At 36.1% G+C, this 18,202-nt stretch overlaps 1 protein-coding gene across 9 annotated transcripts in view; it reads right to left on the minus strand.

The window, feature by feature from the left end:
* Positions 1-18,202, minus strand: part of ZMYM2 (zinc finger MYM-type containing 2) — a 98,147-nt gene that overhangs the window by 36,369 nt on the left and 43,576 nt on the right. For 8 of the 9 annotated variants that reach the window (XM_074915781.1, XM_074915754.1, XM_074915800.1 and 5 more), the window contains 4 exons: positions 8,388-8,538; positions 7,459-7,574; positions 1,484-1,600; positions 743-893 (listed from right to left, as the gene is read on the minus strand). In XM_074915781.1, coding sequence (XP_074771882.1) covers positions 743-893; positions 1,484-1,600; positions 7,459-7,574; positions 8,388-8,538 — 535 coding nt within the window. The remainder of the gene's footprint in view (positions 1-742; positions 894-1,483; positions 1,601-7,458; positions 7,575-8,387; positions 8,539-18,202) is intronic. The other variant, XM_074915810.1, reaches the window with a different exon arrangement.

An 18,202-nucleotide genomic window follows, 5' to 3' on the forward strand; every position in this document is an offset into this window, starting at 1 on the left:
AATTCAATATATCCTCCAGAGACTGGTTATCCAAACTCGTAGTTAAACTTCTAAGGTCAGGATTAAATATCAGTATCAAAGGACAGCTCAGCAGAAGTGGAACAGATAGGTTCTTGTTATGACTGTATTTTGCTGTTTCCTTTAAAACAGTATTTTAATGCAACTTAAAAGAATCCTATGCCCATATAACTCCTTTTTAGGTTTTTTTTGAAAACCAAATCATTAGTCAGGAAAATGATAATGACAGTAATGAACGCACACTGTAGGCATCATTTGAGTCACTGCTTGAATAACCATTGTAAGTCAATATAAAATTTCCACTGTCATACTAAATTTTGAAAATACTAATCAAAAAAAAGCTTGGTATTCCTCAATGCACTTAGTGTTGTACAGGCTCTGCTGCATAAATTTCAATAAACGAACTTCTGTATCATTTTTGTGCATACATATATATGCATGTGCATGTATTTATACACACATACACCCCTAAGAGTGTTGTCCACTCTTCCTTAATCTGGAGTAAGTGGTGAAAAACTCAACAAAAGACCATAAAAGGAGCTCAGATAAATTAACAGGTACACACACTTCGTTAATAATAATGAAGAAAGTTCTGGTTTAGCCTCAAGTGCAGCAGAATGAGTTGTTACTTTAAATTTTAACAGTAAATATTAACATAGTAATTCAACTACAGTAAAACTACAATGACCAATACCTTAGGAAAAAAAAACAAATATATACATACCTTCACTACAAAAGGGTCTTTTGATGCCAGAGAAATTCACCGTCTCATGCAGCGTTTTCTCTTCTTGACAGTATTCACAGTATGTAACTATGCAGTGCAGTTTCTTATAATCATCAGAACATGCTCTGCTGCAGAACTGATACACTTTGTTCTAAATGCAAAGTTGCAAAGCATCACAAATAGGGTTAATGGATAAAATCTTAAGGTCTGGATAGTGCAACTTTAATAGTCTGCCATTAAGACATAACTTTAACATGCAAAGTAAACAGAAGTGCAAACACACAATTAGGGTATGACTTCTCATGCTAAAAATTACAACTCTCAAGCTGACAGTGAGTGCTACAAATACTCATAATTTCATATGAAAATGCTAAACAGAAAATATGCCAATCAATCTTAGCACATCCTGTTCAGATATTTCTCTCTGTTCATAGAGAAGTGTAATAATGGTCTATCATTTCTACAGTCATACAATAACTGAAGATGAAAGCAGATTTCAAACTTACAGCTGATCTGAGAAATTACATTTTTCTTTAATTCCACAGATGCTTTTTTATTTATTTATGAACAGACTTCTGCTTTTATCCACACCAAAGTTAAATAATATTCTACAGAATGAGGTAGGTTTTATTAATTTAAGTTTCAATACCTTATAAAATAGCTATCTAGAAAAATTGTATGTCAGTTACAGGTTTAAACACTTCATCGTCATTCTAAAAATAACACCAAAACTCCCCTTACCTCCCATTCCAGTACTTCTGGCTTTGAACAAAAAGAACTTTTGCAATAATTACATTTCAACTGAATATCACTGGGAGACACAAACTGACCATTTGCTGAAGACTGCACACTAAGAGTCTGAAAAACATAAATATATATATATATACACATCACTAAAAAAATGTTACTTTTAGAACATGTTTTTTTCAGTTAAGACTAGAGCATTTGAGAATTTGGGACTTTATAAACAAACTCAGGAGCCCTTCTGGCAAAAGCACAGCGGGTTAAGTCTCTTCCCTTGATTCCTTTTCTCTTGTCATCTTAGGTTTTCCAGTCTCGGATTTTTACCTTCGTTTCCACTGTAATTACTTTAGGTCATATTTTTTTTACCTTACCTTTGTAATGCCTATTATTTAAGGGTAGTTATAAACGCCAAAAAAAGTATCCCAAAACTGAACACCTGTTAATTCACAAAACATGTATTTTCAGATCAATATATTTCACAGCTTGCTTTACCTTTGTCACAGAATTTCAAAGACCTACAAATAATTTCAAATCCAAACCTCACCAAGGCAGAGTATCCACACCTTACCTAAGCATACCACTTGAAAATAAAAACAACTTTTATTTTACAGTAAAAGGCCTTCAATAAGAAACTCTGCATCTACTCAAATTAAGAAAAAACTAGCTAATAGTCCACCATGGCAGGAAGATGCAATCATTCAAACAGCTAACCCTTAAACAATTAAGGGTTTTCAGATGGAGAAAAATATTATATATTGCACGTGTAGGTATGAGAATTTAATTCTGTAACTGAATAATTCACTTAATGCATTTCTGATGCAATAAGTAGACAGAAAATTCAATTTTACCGTAACTGTAGCCTTCCCTTACATCTTATATGCCTACAGAACACTTTTGCACATTCCCTAGATCAAGCAACAACTATCGGTGTATTATATATGCATTGTTCAAGATGAAACTTGAATGAATCAGTCACTTGAATCCAGAGGACAAATTTCTTATGTTCATTTTCTCAACAAACTTTCCAACATCATTTGCAACAAGACAAATATATTGAAAACTAAGTTCTCTTCAGACAGATTTGTTACTGCCTTTTCTACCTTGTAACACTGAGAATTTTAACTTTTTTTTTTTTAATTTTAGCATTTAATAACATTGATTTTTTAAAAATTTTAACATTTTAACATTAACAATCCTGTAACAGGATATTTTTGTTCAGATTCTCATGTTACTAAGGGTTCACATACACTAGAAAAAAAAATTGTGATGAGACTGATTACTGATATATACCCTCACATAAGTGGACCAGTACTGCTGAGTGTTAACTAGCAGTGCAGAAGTATCATTTTATGCAGATGCACTGATTGTGTATCAGGAGTTTGCAGACATGAAGCAGTCACGCGCATTTTCGAATCACGGAAAAGACCCAAGAACAAAATGCCATATACAGCAGAAAAGATGCCAGCTTTATCCAATGTTCCACTGTCCCATAAAAACTTTTAACAGTCTGATGCCCAAATGCAGTATTGTCGCATTTGTCCCCACTGTATCCAGCAAATGTCCCTGTGGTGGAGATGGTTTTGCTAGATTTTGGCTGCTCTAAATAGGTAGTTGAAGACTTGTACTAACATGGAAGCCACAAAGGCATTTTAAGTTCAAGGTCCAATCTGCATTTCTGCATTTGCATGTTTCTTCACAGAGCAAACACCATGCTCAACACGTGCTGCCATATGGGTTATGTAAGCACAATGGAAGTCCTAGAAGTTCTTGTTGAAAACAAGAAGAAACCAATAAGCAAGTATACCTACCACCTCCAGTTCAGGAATGAAGGAGACATTAAAGAACTAGCAGATGTGACTTGTACAGAAACACTAAAGACAGAAGGAGGAGTGAAGATGAAATATATGAAATACTCACCAACTTAAAAGCAACTGTATTTTTTTATGTTTGTAATTACCTTTAAATATGAGACCAAAACACCCTATTGTGAGGGCTACAAGTAAAACATGGGGTTTTGTTGTTTTCTGATGTATGGCACTGTTAGCTTCTTTTATTTCTTTTCCTAACTGTTTGTTGTGGTAGAAATTCAGACCCTACATAGTCTAGGGAGCTGGTAAATGAACAATAACAAAAGCTAGATATGTGAGAACTATGGAGTTTGAGACTGTTTAAAATAAAAACCTGTTTTAAAGAATATTTATATCTAACTGTAGATAAAAAAAATCCAAACAATTTAAGCATTACTGCTTCTAAAATAAACCCAATGTTTTTCAACGTAAACTCCTAAGGCTAACCGTTTTCCCACAGAACTTCACAAAGAACTGAATTTGTATTACTGAAAGCTCTAAACCAAGCAGAAGGTGATAGTAAAACCAAGAGTTAATCACAAGATGATTTTGTATGCCTCCTTAAAGTTCCATTATCTTGATTACAATTAACGACTGCTTCTGTATAATATTTTTATGTGTCAAGATGACATGCACATAGTATTTTCATCATCTTTCTTTGCCTCTTACAAAATGGTTTGAAGAGAGATTTAGGTATTATTTGCAGCAAAACCACCATAAATTCACTAAAATCTTTCACAGGTCACCCCAAACAGCAAGGTTTTATTGATGTGTTTTATCAAAAATATCTTTGAGATCTATATAGATAGACACATATATATGCACTCTCACTCTTTTAAATATCAAAAAATAGTTATGATTATTGACTATATGACTGACTACTATTGAGCCGGTCCTCAACAACAAGAGCATGGGAAGTGCCAAGCAAAATGAAAAATCATTGTGAAGTCCTGTTCAGCATTCAATGCAACCATCTCAAACTGCTCTAAACTGCCGAACTGCTAATGAACAGTAAGCAGACACAGCCTAGGACTCTTGTCAGAAGACCAGCGCAGCAGCAGAGCTGCTGGCCCGCCCGTGCCACTGCAGCATAAATGATAGAGGAGTTACACTTACTCAAACTGTGGAAGCATTTCTGTACATAAATGTGTATGTGGAATTGCTAGTAGGCAGCCAGACTGGTCATTTTTTTTTCCAGTTCAGAAAAAAATAACTCTGAAAGAATCAAGTTGTTCTTAACGTGAAAAACAAATATGGAAATGAGGAATCTTTTACATATGGTCATCCACTAGGACTGTTCCACAAGCAAAATCAAGGGCACTAAATTAAACAGCGAAGGAACCAAACACCCCCCTGACACTCATGCACACACAGAGTTTCCAGCCTCAGCGTGGAAGTTTCAGTTATTTTTATTATGATCAAATCTGGAAAAGTATTTATGTGACAAGCATGTCAAGCTTCCTCAACATTTCTTGATGCAAAATACTCCTTTTTTTAAAATATACGTATGTGTGTGTGAGAGAAAGACAGATGTAAGGAATGACGAACACAGACATCATAATGATGGTGACTGAGAACACATTAGTGAATAACCAGAGTAACCTGCTAAATCCCACTGTACTTACAATGTTTGCACACACTGGTCCTACAACTCTCCTAATCATCAGTAAGTTGAAAAAAAATTTAAAAACCAAAGCTTTAGCATGAATTTTCTGGAAACTTTTCACAGAGTCATGTTTTGGAAGATAGCTTGTAATTTAAGTCACTTAGTTGCTAACTTTGGGAAGAAACTTGTACTACAGCCTTCACGTTCACAATAAATAAATAAATAAATAAATTGGCAGTTTATTTTTCCTTAAGAGACAGGTTTGGAGCAAGATTTTCAACTGATCCAGTAAAGGTACTGATAGCACAAATGCCTTAAAACAGTACAACTGTGGAACAAGTCTGTCCTTAATTCTGCAATAATGTCTTCCAAGACAGAGCATGAAAGAAAACAAGATACAGTCACACTATTCTACCATCAGCTACCAAACAAGAATCACATCAAGCAAGCTATTTTCCCTCTTTCACCCTCTTTCTTACAAGGATGAATGCTCTTGCAAGCTGTGTGCACAGAAGAGAATATAGATGTGGACATAAGTTGCACAACAAGCAGCTCAACTGAATCTTTCAAACACTTTACTACACTGAAACAACAGTTAGCTAGAAACAAAAGATTATTCATAAGATAAAAAGACAATCTAAGTACGGTTAACAAATTGGGAGTTTAAATATTCCAACCCATTTGTAAACAAAATTTTTGCAGAAGGGAGGCACACACCTTAAACAGTAGTTACTCTGTTCTGAGAAGGGTAATCCCTAACAAAGAAAAACGTATAGGAAGAACAGGCACAGTAAGAAAAAGGGATGAATATAATGCCAGAAAATTTAAACCAGTTATCTGCATTAGTAAACAGTGAAAAATACAGAGCACCATAGTAAATTAGTAATTTTTTTTCAAAGTATCATTGCAGAAAGCACTGCAATTGACCAAGTGGATTAAACCATTTTCTCAATTTAGGTTCAATCTCTTATCTGTCACTTAGGTATAAAAAAAGTCTGAAGGGAACACATATAGTCTAATGCTCACGTGGTGGTATACTGCCCTTTCCATCTAAACACCAAGTGAACGGAACAAAGAAGCCATTCTTACACAATCAACTCTAATCTAATGGTGAATACATTTAATTCTTCTAGACAGTGAATACATGAAAACTACCAAAAATTAGAATTCTACAGAAATATTTAAGCAAACTAACTGTAAGCAAGTGACCACCTACCCATTCTTGGGTCTTCACTGGGAACTCACAGACTGTATGGCTGCTCTAATTAAACTCCACTACAACATTAAAGAGACAGATCTACACGTAGCACTGAAACCACAACAGAAGCATCAGCAAGGTTTCATGAAGATCAGGAACCCACAACTAGCATCAACTGATCCAGCAGTTATAGTCAATAAGGTTGCTTAATGTTGACTTATCTGCAAATCCAAGTAGGCCCAGACTGTATTTGTCATTCACTAGCTTTACTTTTCTCAAATAGCAGAACGTTTTTTTCCTGAGAGCTCTTGGTCTTACAATTGATTGCAGCCCCATGTAGAATAAAATAGATGCCAAATGAGTTTGCAAGAAGTATTACATATTTGTCATTACATACTAACAATCTGCATCTATTTTGTTAATCAGTTCCACTGACAGACATCTACTAAATTGGTTAGGATGGAAGCACAGAACAGGGCTAGATGATAGAGGTCCTATCCAGGGTGTATTAAGGAAGCAAATAAGAGATTGATTTGCTTTCCAGCTGACAGAAAACAGCAAAGTTTAATGACAAATGGGAAAATGGGTGTAACTGTTCAACTACACGAGGCAATAGTCAATTATACAGTGCACATCTGGAAAAACTGTTTTATGTACAAAAATTGGAACATTTTCTTTTAAAATGTTCTTTGATCACCTAGATTAATCACTACAACACATTTTACACATGCTTTAACCTTGTCATATTAAAAATATGACAATTTCAACAATCATACCAGCCTCTTCTAGTGTGACTATCATTAGGCTTGCAACACTCCAGTTTCTGGACATAATTTAAACTGCTATTTTCATCAGTAAGTGTTCTAATCACTTAGGCTCTAACCTTTAATTTCAGAGACAGTTACTATTCCCCATGACACACCTTTGTTAGTACAATATTCAACAGGAGAATTTTGTTACAGTATGTAGTAGAAAAGAGATTAAATTTATTGATCTTCAATGCAGAACAGCAAGGCTCATCTCCATAAAGAGGCTGAGGTGGTAAAAATAAGATGAGCAGAGACACTGCTTTGTGGATTTTTATGGTATCAAGGGGAAATGGGTTGTTATTATCCAATTTTGTAAGTTTAAGATAGGAGCTAATGTTATCATTATAAAACAGTACTTTGATCAAAAAAATTGTTATGATCCAGAAGCATCTGTTATAATAATTATAACTCAAATGTGTATATACAAGCAAATTAGTTTAATATGCAAATACTTAACACAAACACAGGTACACAAATATTTAAGGAGGAAAAGATTTAACACAACAGCTAACCTGAAATTTAGCTACACAACTGGAACTGCAAAAGTTGTACAGTTTTCCATCAGGCATTGTGGCTTGATATTGAGGTAAAGAGTTTCGTTTACAAAAGTGGCAAATAATTCCCATACCTAAAAGAAAAATGTAGTTTACAAACAAAATAAACACAAAATAGTACTGCAAAAAAAAAAAAAACCAAAACAACCCTGGATTACAGGTCAGCTCTTCCCACCACTTAAATGTAAAAAGCTAAAATTTGTCTCTTTTCCAGTTAGCTTCTACAAGTCAGAAAATCAAAAGAAATTCCAGAGGTTTTGCTGACTTCTTCCAAAGATCAGCATTAAATGAAATTGCATCTCCTTCTGTAAAATTCACCAAAGCATTTTCAACTCTTAGTTTGCAGAACTGAGATTTATGCCAGCTTTGCATATCGAAGAATACATGGTTTGAGTTATTTACCAGTTCCTTTCACTTAGATTAAAAATTTTACCTAGAGAATATCCATATACATTTTAACTACCTCTATCCCTCTCCAGCTGTTGCTTGAGGAGATAAAATGGGGTGGGGTTGGATCACGGACAAGAGAATTGTAATTCATACACATGAAAATTGCACTATCATCTGCAGGGGCAGTATCACTGTGACACATCAGAGCACATTATGTCTCAACACTTTTTTCCCAGGAAGCGTAAGACAGATGAAAACTGTTTCTGACATCAAGCAAAAAGGCCAGTGGGGAAAATGACCCCTCATGGGTCCATTTACTAGTGCTGAATACAAGATCATATTTTTCTTTTTCTTTTTATAAAATGGTTTTTAAAAACCTATTAAGTCACATCTGCACAGATTAATTCTAAAAGAAAACCACCCACCCCCAGTGTTCAGACTTAAAAAAAAAAGTCTACTCTTATCACTGATGAAAATCCATCATCCTTTTCACTTACTTTGTGATTTTGCATATTTTGATTTGTGTGTATTCATGCATGCAGTTGAGCAGTATGGCTCCATATATCCATTAGGTCCTATGCACTGAGTCATGTCAAAAAACCTGCACTGAGCTCTGCAGCCAGTACAAGATGTTAATTTGCCATATTTCTAAAACATAGAACAAAGCAAAAAAATGCATTAGTTAAAACTATGCTTGGCTTTTGGTTTTAAATTATGGCATAACAAACACAGTGGGAAACTTATTTATTTCTGCAATTTACTCTCCATCAGAACCTTTCTATATGAACTAACTCTCATGATCATCTCAAGAGTATTCAGCACTATGGTTGGGTCTCTTTACTCCTGGAGTTGGTAAGCTGGCTAAAACTAAACTTCTGTGTAAACAAAAACTAGTACACATCCCCCTCAAAAAACCCCCATCAGCCAACCAAAAAAATCCCAAACCCCACCACCTGCAAACTATGAACTGTGGTGAGAGTATACAGCAAATTGTGCTTAGCTGGAAAGTTTGAAATAACTCTGTTCCTCTCTCCTTGTTGATGGGTTTTAAGAAAAGAAACAGGAGTCTGGCATAGCAAAGATAAAGGATAAATAATGGTGCTAAACTTTGAAATAAATTTGTACTCTCCAAATGATAACACCCTTAATATTATCAGGTATGAGCTAGGCATAGCAGTTTCTTGGCAACAGCACCGTTAGGAGAACCTCTAAGTTCTCAACTCCCCTAGTTCCACTCCTCCAGACAGAAGAAACACACTGCAGAGTTCCTATGCTCCTCATTGGATCCAAAGAAGAACTGTGACTCCAAAAACCTGATAACAGACCCAGTTTTGACATCTCTCAACACAGCAGTCAGTCAATCAACACTTTTCCATAGAAGGGAACAAGTGCTCTATAAAAAGCACAGAAAAGTCACACCAAACAGAAATACCAATGACCCAGCCGACACACAAAATCAATAGTTCTGATCTGCTACATGTATTACATACTTCAGTGTTAGGCAAATATCTCAAGCACCATAAAGTGAGTTTCAGAAAAAAATGTCTAGACACCTTCCTTGCTCATAGAAATATCATGCTTTGAACATGATCACAAAGAATTCCTTATTTGAACAGTGATGAGTCTTTTAACAGACAGGCTCTCTCCTTATTGAGTATTATAATATACTCTACTGTCACTTAAGATTTCTTCCCTTTTGTTGAGAAATTATTTTGACATTACCTCTCCTCTCCCTCCTTCCCTCTTCTCAAGTACTGAAGGGGGAAGGAAAGGCAAAGCATGTTTCATAGGTGCTTCACTTTGTTCAGAGTAACAGAAGCTTCAGTGGGTATCTTTGCTCTGCCTACCTTTACCTACCTATATTTGAGAACTAGCTAAATCCAGTCTTAGAGACAACCAGAGAAGAAACTTACGATTTCATAACATGTACATAAAAACATACAAATATACATGCCTCTGACACAAACTGGGTATAGCACCTTGCAAAGACTAGCAGAATTTCAAAATACCAGGCAACTTCACAATTCCCACATGCTGCTTTGATGAAACCTTTGCTGTGGATTTCGTCCAGAAAGGAATATATGTCAAGATATCAAGCTCCTACCTAGAAGAGGGTACTTTATACAACTCCAGGACCCTCCTTCCCCCATCTTTATTTTTTTTCTGTTTGCTTTTTAAAACGTTACCCATCCCCTAATGATCCTCCTCATCAGCCACAATATTGACAAAATTCACATTAAGTACCAAGACCAAAATGCAACAATTGCACTGTTCTGTGAGTTAGAGCTATTCTGACAATATACATCCATCCCCTCCGGCAGGCTAACAGACAAAAGCAAGGCATCAAGAATACTTCAAGTTACATTACCGGTGAGAATACAGAAGATCACAATTTAAAAAGGACTTGAGTTTTTGGAACAAGCTTAATGGACAACCACCATCAAACAAATCTACATGTGCAAACAGCCTTGGTACCTCTAGGATAAAACAAAACATAAATCTAGAAGCACTGATGCAAATATGCTGACAGCTTAACAAAGAGCATTCAGGAATATAATCAGAAAACAATGCACAGATAAGGAAAGCTTTCACAAATTCTACGTCTGAAAGAAAAATCAAACTGAGGCTATGATGACTTCAAGAGACATATGAAAATATAAGTTATAATAAATTAATTTGCAGTAAACTGATCAGATCATAGTCAGAAAAGATTGTATCAACAGATTACATGTTTCAACAAAAATCTCTTAAAAGTAGAAATAGCTTTTGCTAACCAGCATCTCAAATATCTCATTATTTAACTGATGTCAAGAAAGGACTATGCCCACAAAGTACAGTGCAGCAGCACATCCATCACTTCCACATTTCAAACATCCTTATAATAGTGGAGTTGTTTACCGATTTCACTCTAAATCTTTCAGACTTAAAAGCAACAAGAAGAATCTTTATTAATATCTAGTAATAACCAAAGAAAACTAGATCTAAATTATTAAGAGTACAGAAACAATGAATTTCCAAAAGACACACGAAGGATGGAGAAGATTCTGTGGGTAGAAACGAAAGCGTAACAGCAAAGCTCTCGCTTTACTCTTGTCATAGCCACCAAGAAGAGTGTTTGAGCATTTCTGCATTATTAGAAGTTTAAACACGTTGTTACACAAATGAAAAAGACACCAGTGAAGAATGATGAAATTAAAAGGTCTGAAACTTCTTCAAACTTATTGCTCCCAAAACCTTGTAATTATCATCTCCTTCAAGTTGAAGTTTTTTCCTGTATTTCTATTACTCTTGCCAGCACTCCCCAAACTTCTAAGTTTGAATATTAAAACCGTTCAAAAAACAAGGACTATAACACTATTATGAAAAAGATTAAAGCATACCTGAAATTATTCAATCAGCATTACACAGGTATCTCAAACTTTTAACAGTCTAACTCAAAGGCTTCCTCTGTTGACAGCGAACCTAATTCTGTACTGTCCCATATGTTTTTAGATAGCCATGTGCAAACCAAGAGTTTTCTCTTGTTCTTAAATGTCAGATTTCCAGATGAGACTCTCTCTTCTCAAGGTCTTCAACTAAGACATTCATCACAACATGTTATCTTTCATCTCTAAGAATCTGCAGTATTAGTTTCATTCTGTAGAAGAAATAATATTTGAGAATCCTTTTCCCTAGAAGTACCCATCTAACTGGAATAAACAAACAGAAGATTCACAAAAACTAGGGAGAACTACAGTAATACATAGGGTCAGAGACCATTCTTACAAGGTAAGGACTTTTAGCCTGGAAACAAGGTAACTTAAGAGGATAATGACAGAACCAAAAATGGTAGAATATGGGGCACTATAATCAACTGTTGTCTTTTCTAATATTAACAACTATGTGAAATCACAGGAACATCAACAGAAGTTTCAAAAGAAAAAACAGAAGGCAGATCTTCACATGACAAACAGCAGGTCAGCAGAACTTACTGAGAGTCTCATGGTTGGAACTGCTTATGGGTTCACAAGGACAAGCACTAATTAAAGAGATTTGCTAAAAACAGCATACAGAAATATTGCGTAAAGTTCAAGAGATGCTCTGACCTCTAGAATCAGAAACTAAAAGAATGCTCATGGGAAAAAAATCCTAGGGTCCTGCCCTGTTCTTACTCTTCCCTGCATGCCCACTTACGTACACTGCAGGAGTCCCAATCCCTGATCTGAACCAGAAAGGCTGTTCTCGTGTTCTTACTACAGAACATTTTTCTTTTTAATTGAATATTTTAACCACCTTCAAGGAAAAGTGGGTGTTCAGAAAATAAATTAAGGAAAATGTTGTTGGTATTCCATGGCAGGAGACAAACACTCAAACTTCCTGACACTTTATTTTTAAAATCACTGCTTCATTCTTTGTTTCAGAAGTATAGAATCACAGAATCATGTAGATTGGAGGGGACCTCCAGAAGTCAAATATAACCCTCCTGCTCCAAGCAAGTCCAGAGCTGGTTGGTCAAGATCTTGTCCAGTCAAATCTGAGCATCTCCAACGATGAGCATTCCAAAACTTCTCTGGAGGATTTCACCAGCCTCACAGAAAAAAAGCTCTTCCTCCTATCTGAATCAAGTTTCTTGTTGTTTAAAAAGTTGTGTCTCTTGGCTCTCATCCTGGCACTGTGCACTACTCAAAGGAGTCCAACTTCGCCCTCTCTATACCCTCCCATTACATAACTAACCCCCCTTCAGTCTTCTCAAGGTCCAACAAACTAAGGTCTCCCAAGCCTGTCCTACTATGTCATGTTCTCCAGCCCTCTAAACATCTTGGCAGGTGTCCACTGAACTTACACCAGTATGTCAATGCCTTTCATCCTGTGGAATCCAAGACTAGACACAGTGCTCCAGATGCAGTCTCAGAAGTGCAGAAGGGCCTAGAAATCACATCTCTTGACCTGCTAGCTACACTCTTGCTAATATAGCAATAGGTTGCTCAGAGAGGCTGTTGAGTCCCCATCGTTGGAGATGCTCATAACTCAAATGGACATGGTCCTTTACGACCTGTTCCAGGTGACCCTGCTTGAGCAGGAGGGTGGACAAGATGACCTCCAGAGGTCCCTTCCAACCTCAAGCATTCTGTGATACTACCCAGGATGCAGTTGGCCATCTCTGATGCAAGGGCACACTGCTAACTGTTCAACTTCTTGTCCACCTGGACACCCAAGTCTTTTTCTCCAAAGCTACTTTCTTGGCAGGTACCTTTCACTTCAGGTGAAGTACTGGCTTCATCTCACACTCCCCATGATAGTACACTGGTATGCAAAAGTGATCAGACAAAAACCTGCACGTTCAATCTAATCTCAGTTTCAAGTTCCCTTCAAAGATGGAATGAACTCAGAACCAATCAACAAGAGAAAGTATCAAGCGTTTTCCTTCCCAGGACCACTTCTGGCAAATTCAAATCTACAGTGTCTTACAAAATATATTCAAGTTTAAGGACTGCCATTTTAAGGAATATTTTAAGTAAAAACACTGCTATCGAATTAGTAAAGAAAATTCTATCAATTAGATTACTAAGTCCAAAAAAATTCAGTTAGCCCAGAGCAAAATTTATAGAGAATAATGGCCTACTGCCCTCTGAGGGGAAGCCTGATGCAAAGTAGTCTGACTACACCTCTCCCTCACCACTCCACCTAGAATCTGCATTGGACATCTGACCTCTTGCAAAGCATAAAGTCTAAGGTAAATGCAGAAGCCTGCATATACTTCTGTTCTTACTGTATTTGATCATAAACTCACCCCTTATTCATGACCTGTCATGATCTGTTTGTATACCCTATTAAGAGACTTAATTCTAGGAAATCAGGTCTACTTCATGATAGGTATCTCATGATAGATAACAGAGAAAAGATGTATTATAGAATGCTTCACACGATACAAAAATTCTTACAAGTTATTAGTTCTATATACATTTCAAATTTTAATTCTGTCCACTGAACAGTCTTGAACTCAAACTGGCAACTACAAAAGTGGCTATCAAGATGCAAGACAAAACAGATGAATGGGATACATTCCAGAAATACAAGTACTGTCACAACAGAAATTCAAATTCCTGGAAATAAGAGAAAATTCACTTGGAGGGTTTCTGAGGAATTTTTATTCTTGCCATTATTAGCAACAATCATTTTAGAAGGAATCTTGATCTTCCTTTACATCTTACTGAAAGGATCACGAAAGCTGAAGTCTAGAGCTCTTTTTGCATGCATCCTACTAAGAAGAAAGATCAAGCCCCAAAATAATATCAGACCAATACTGTAATGTTTGCAACTGAAGCTAATTAAAGTCTCTGTTCTTGAACTTCCTGGCTGCAAGAGTACTTCAATAAAGCTATTAGTGCCTTGAATCTAGGCATCTGTGCTACAGACTTTTGTTCTTGACCAAAAAAAGCAGTATCATCTGCTTTACGTGCCTCCAGAAGGATAGAGCGCAAGATGAAGAACATGTCTGTAGTGTAAGAGCACATTCTTGCTACAACTTCTCCCATGATAGGGCAAGGCGATCAAGAACACAAGAATACCAGCTGACTGCTACAACACTGTAGCAGCCCAAAGATTTGTTTCCAGTTGAAGGCAATGCTTTACAGTTACACATATATGGTCCGTGGTCTCAATCCATGCAAGCTTCTCTCTGGTAGCTTTACAGAGTAATAGTTATGGATTAGAAATAAGATAAATACCAGGAAAGCTTCCAGGAAAGAATATTCTGGGACAGAAACACAGTCAACCTGTGTTCAAATGGAAAAGTAGAGAAAGAAGAGAAATTTTCTGTAAGTAGGAAAGCAGAGATATTCACTACAGAGAGAGCTCTATGATAACAGAGATTCATTTGCAAGGCAATCAAGAAAACAGCAGCCTAACTACTTCAGATTTATTTGAAAGAAGGATTGTCCGGATGGATCCAGAAGCAACACGCACGTCTAAGAAAAGAACCAGATGTCAGCAGAATCTGTAACAGCAAAGAAAGAAGAAACTGTATTATTTATTCAGTCTTTTGAAATACCATACCCAAACCATCTCTCCCCCAAGAATAACAACTGTAAACTCTTCCCTGCTCCAACGTAAGAGATTAATATTAGTGACACCTCAAAAGCATGTGCCCAAGTCTTAAGAGCAAAAGCTGAAGTAATTGCTTTTGTGGCCCTTGAACACTAAATGATTTCTGTTTATGTTCCATCAGCTGAATTCTGCAAACAGCCAAATGGGTAACTTGTACAGTAACATTTCTCTGGCATCTCCAACTGCCAGTGCTTCCTCTTCTTGCCAGTTTTGTTCCCGCTCTCAAGACACCTGCTTTTATGCCTTCAAGAAACACAGAGCTGAAACTCTGTCTCAAAAAGCAAGTTACTCTTACAGTAACTGAGTGTTTGGGCTGTTTCTGTTTTACCTTTTCTCCCTCTTCCCCTCAACCTTGTCCAATTATTCCAGGTATAGCGATGCACAAATGTGGTTATATCCATCCTAACTCCAATACCTAGTCATATCACCTCCTTGCTTACTCTTCCTAAGAATTTCCTGTGTTCCCACACAGATCACACCTCACAATTTTGACTGCTGCAAGTACTTTTCTTCAGAACTACAAAACTGTTTTAACATCTCTGATGTACCTATCTCACTTTATCTTCTAAAATATTGATGAAATAACATCCTGAACACTTACTACGTGTTATGTGATATTCAGATGCCTAAGGAAGTTGATTATATAGTTTTTATTGAAGAGCAGCAAATTCTAGTTGAAGACACACGTCTGAAGCAGAAATGGCAAAATAAATGGTTCCAGAAAACAGGAGTAAATTAAACGTAGAAGGTAGAACAATAGGATAGTTTCTAGAAGGGCTTGATTTGCATCAGACACACAAGAAACTTGGAGGCTTAAACACAAAAAGCCTCAAAAACACCCCCACACCACTCAGCAGGAAGAAATGAGAACTGATTATTTCTCAGTTTATAAAGATTTCTGGTTAACCATGGCAGACGGGTTAAAAAGCATCTAGCTATCTCCATTTGTAGAAGTGTACATAGTATCAGATATTGGTATTATCACACATTATTTAATACCAAACTAAGTATTACCTGAAGTGAGACAGAAGTGGTTTACCACATGAGGAAGAGACTCCACTATTAAATCACAGTTTGAACTGGCTGAAACGACAGAACTTCTCTTTAAAAGTGACAGAAATTTAAAAAATAAAGTTTGAAAAGTCAGTATTTCTATCACTTCATTGTGAAGGGGCTGTTGAACTGTCAATTACTGGTTTTGTCAACAGTATTTACTCTTGAAATAGATACTTGGAAACGAGAATTTACAAAGCAGCAACAACAGCAGGAAGCAGCAGATCTTGTAGTTAATTGTACTATCAAAATAGAAAGACAGATCTGTCTTAACAGCAAAGAAGCACAGAAAAAGAACAGACACTGCAGGGGACAAGACGAAGTTGAAAACCCTAGATGCTTCCACTGAAGTACTACATGACAAGACATTCTATCATAGCATTCAGTGAGATTTAAACCAGTTGATATCAATGAATTTTGTGAGACTAAATACAAACTCTATATAAGCAATGAATTGTAAGTTGTAGAACCGATACACATATTACGTATACAGTGAAGGCTCCTAAACCTCTGCATACAGATAAAGTTAAAGAGTTTCACAAAAGCAGTTGTTTAGCAAGGAGCAGAACTTGAAACAAGGAAGCACAACTGCCTAGGTTAGTTTTTTTTCTATTGCTTGTAAGTGAATAGCTTTAAAGGGATGGCATAGCCTGATTAGTCTTGAAGCATGTTCAGCACTAAGTCTTCATCTAATCAGGAAAGTCAATCAAATGAATTTTTATTCAGTACTGAAAAATTTTCAGTAGAAGAAAAGACACTGCAAGCATCCTCTCCAACTAGGAAAATACTCATTAGACTTCCATTCACCTGGTAGTCACTTCATACCAGAGCTATTAAGAAGTCTGTGAAGAAATAGGTAGACCTCCTTCCCCCTTCTTGACAGCACATGAAGACCATCACTTCTAAGAAGCACCCAAAGCAAGCGAATCCCAGGTCATACTCTAACAAGAAGAATTTTAGTTATGGAAACAAAGCAAAAAAAAAAAAAAAAAGAGCATTTTAAATTAGCAATGCATTAGATGCTTTCACAGCAGAATCAAGAGCACTGTGGACTGATCAGGCCAGTAAACAAAGCAGTTAAAGACTGTTATTTTTAAAGCTAGACACAGACTCAGCTTTTTCTTAGTTGAACAGCTGAAAATTAAAAGGTACGCTTGGTTGCACAAGCCAAGTCTCAGAATTCACATGTTCCTTAGAACAAAGTTTTAAAGCCTGTACCCAAATCCAGCAAACCAGGACACAGACAACATGGTAACTGCCTTGAAAAAGAAGTCACATAATTTTGTGGAGACAGAAAATATGCAATAGTCTCAGAAACACTGAAACAACATATGTACTTTTGGTTAATGTGTCTTCATGGCAGACACATTCAGGGTCTGTTTAAATTAGTTGCATAGATACTAATTTTTAAATGAAGGGGGGTTTTTTTTGAATGGTGAAATTCTTGTTTTACTGATATGAAATGCCTACTTGAAGAAATATTTCACCATTTGCACAATTTAGCCACCTGTCAGATGAGCTCATTCTCTTCTAGCATTGTTTTTTGTTTTATTTTGTTTAGTGTCATTCTTTGAGTCCATCTTGCCCCTCTACACGTGAAAAGTTTGAACCTCAGTGCAACAGGTAAATAATTTTTTATCTTGTAGTAGTAGTCGTCTTCAGGTTAAAAAAAAAAAAAACCAACAAATCACTTCCAATAAGGGTTTTGTTTTGACATTTTTTCTAAATTGTCAAAGTAATTTCATTTCTGGAGGAAGGATTTTATCATTGTTTTCTATTTTTTTAAAAAAGCTTTACTTGCACTTAGCTGTGTTCAGGAATGGCTGTTGTGCCACGAGGAAATCACAATGCTCTTGCATATAACCACAGTGAGCATTAGTTAGACTATGTTTATTTATACATTTTTAATTCTTACACAATTTATGACTCTAATTTTTATACCTTTTTTAATATAAAAAAACCTAAGCTCTGTAATTACTTCAGTTTTACGTAAGAAGGAACAGCCATCACCTCTCAGAAAAGCAAAATACAGTGTGCAATATTCAAGATTATTTGTGTATCAGTTTTAAAGCAGGTTCTTAAACTGCTATGTAGAAATCTAAGTGCATCCATCACCTTGACAGGTGACTTAAAAACACTTTAGAAAAAAACTACTCCCCAACCCAGGAATAAC

This window comes from Athene noctua, chromosome 1 (assembly GCF_965140245.1).
Source record: "Athene noctua chromosome 1, bAthNoc1.hap1.1, whole genome shotgun sequence".
Classification (NCBI taxonomy): Eukaryota; Metazoa; Chordata; class Aves; order Strigiformes; family Strigidae; genus Athene; species Athene noctua.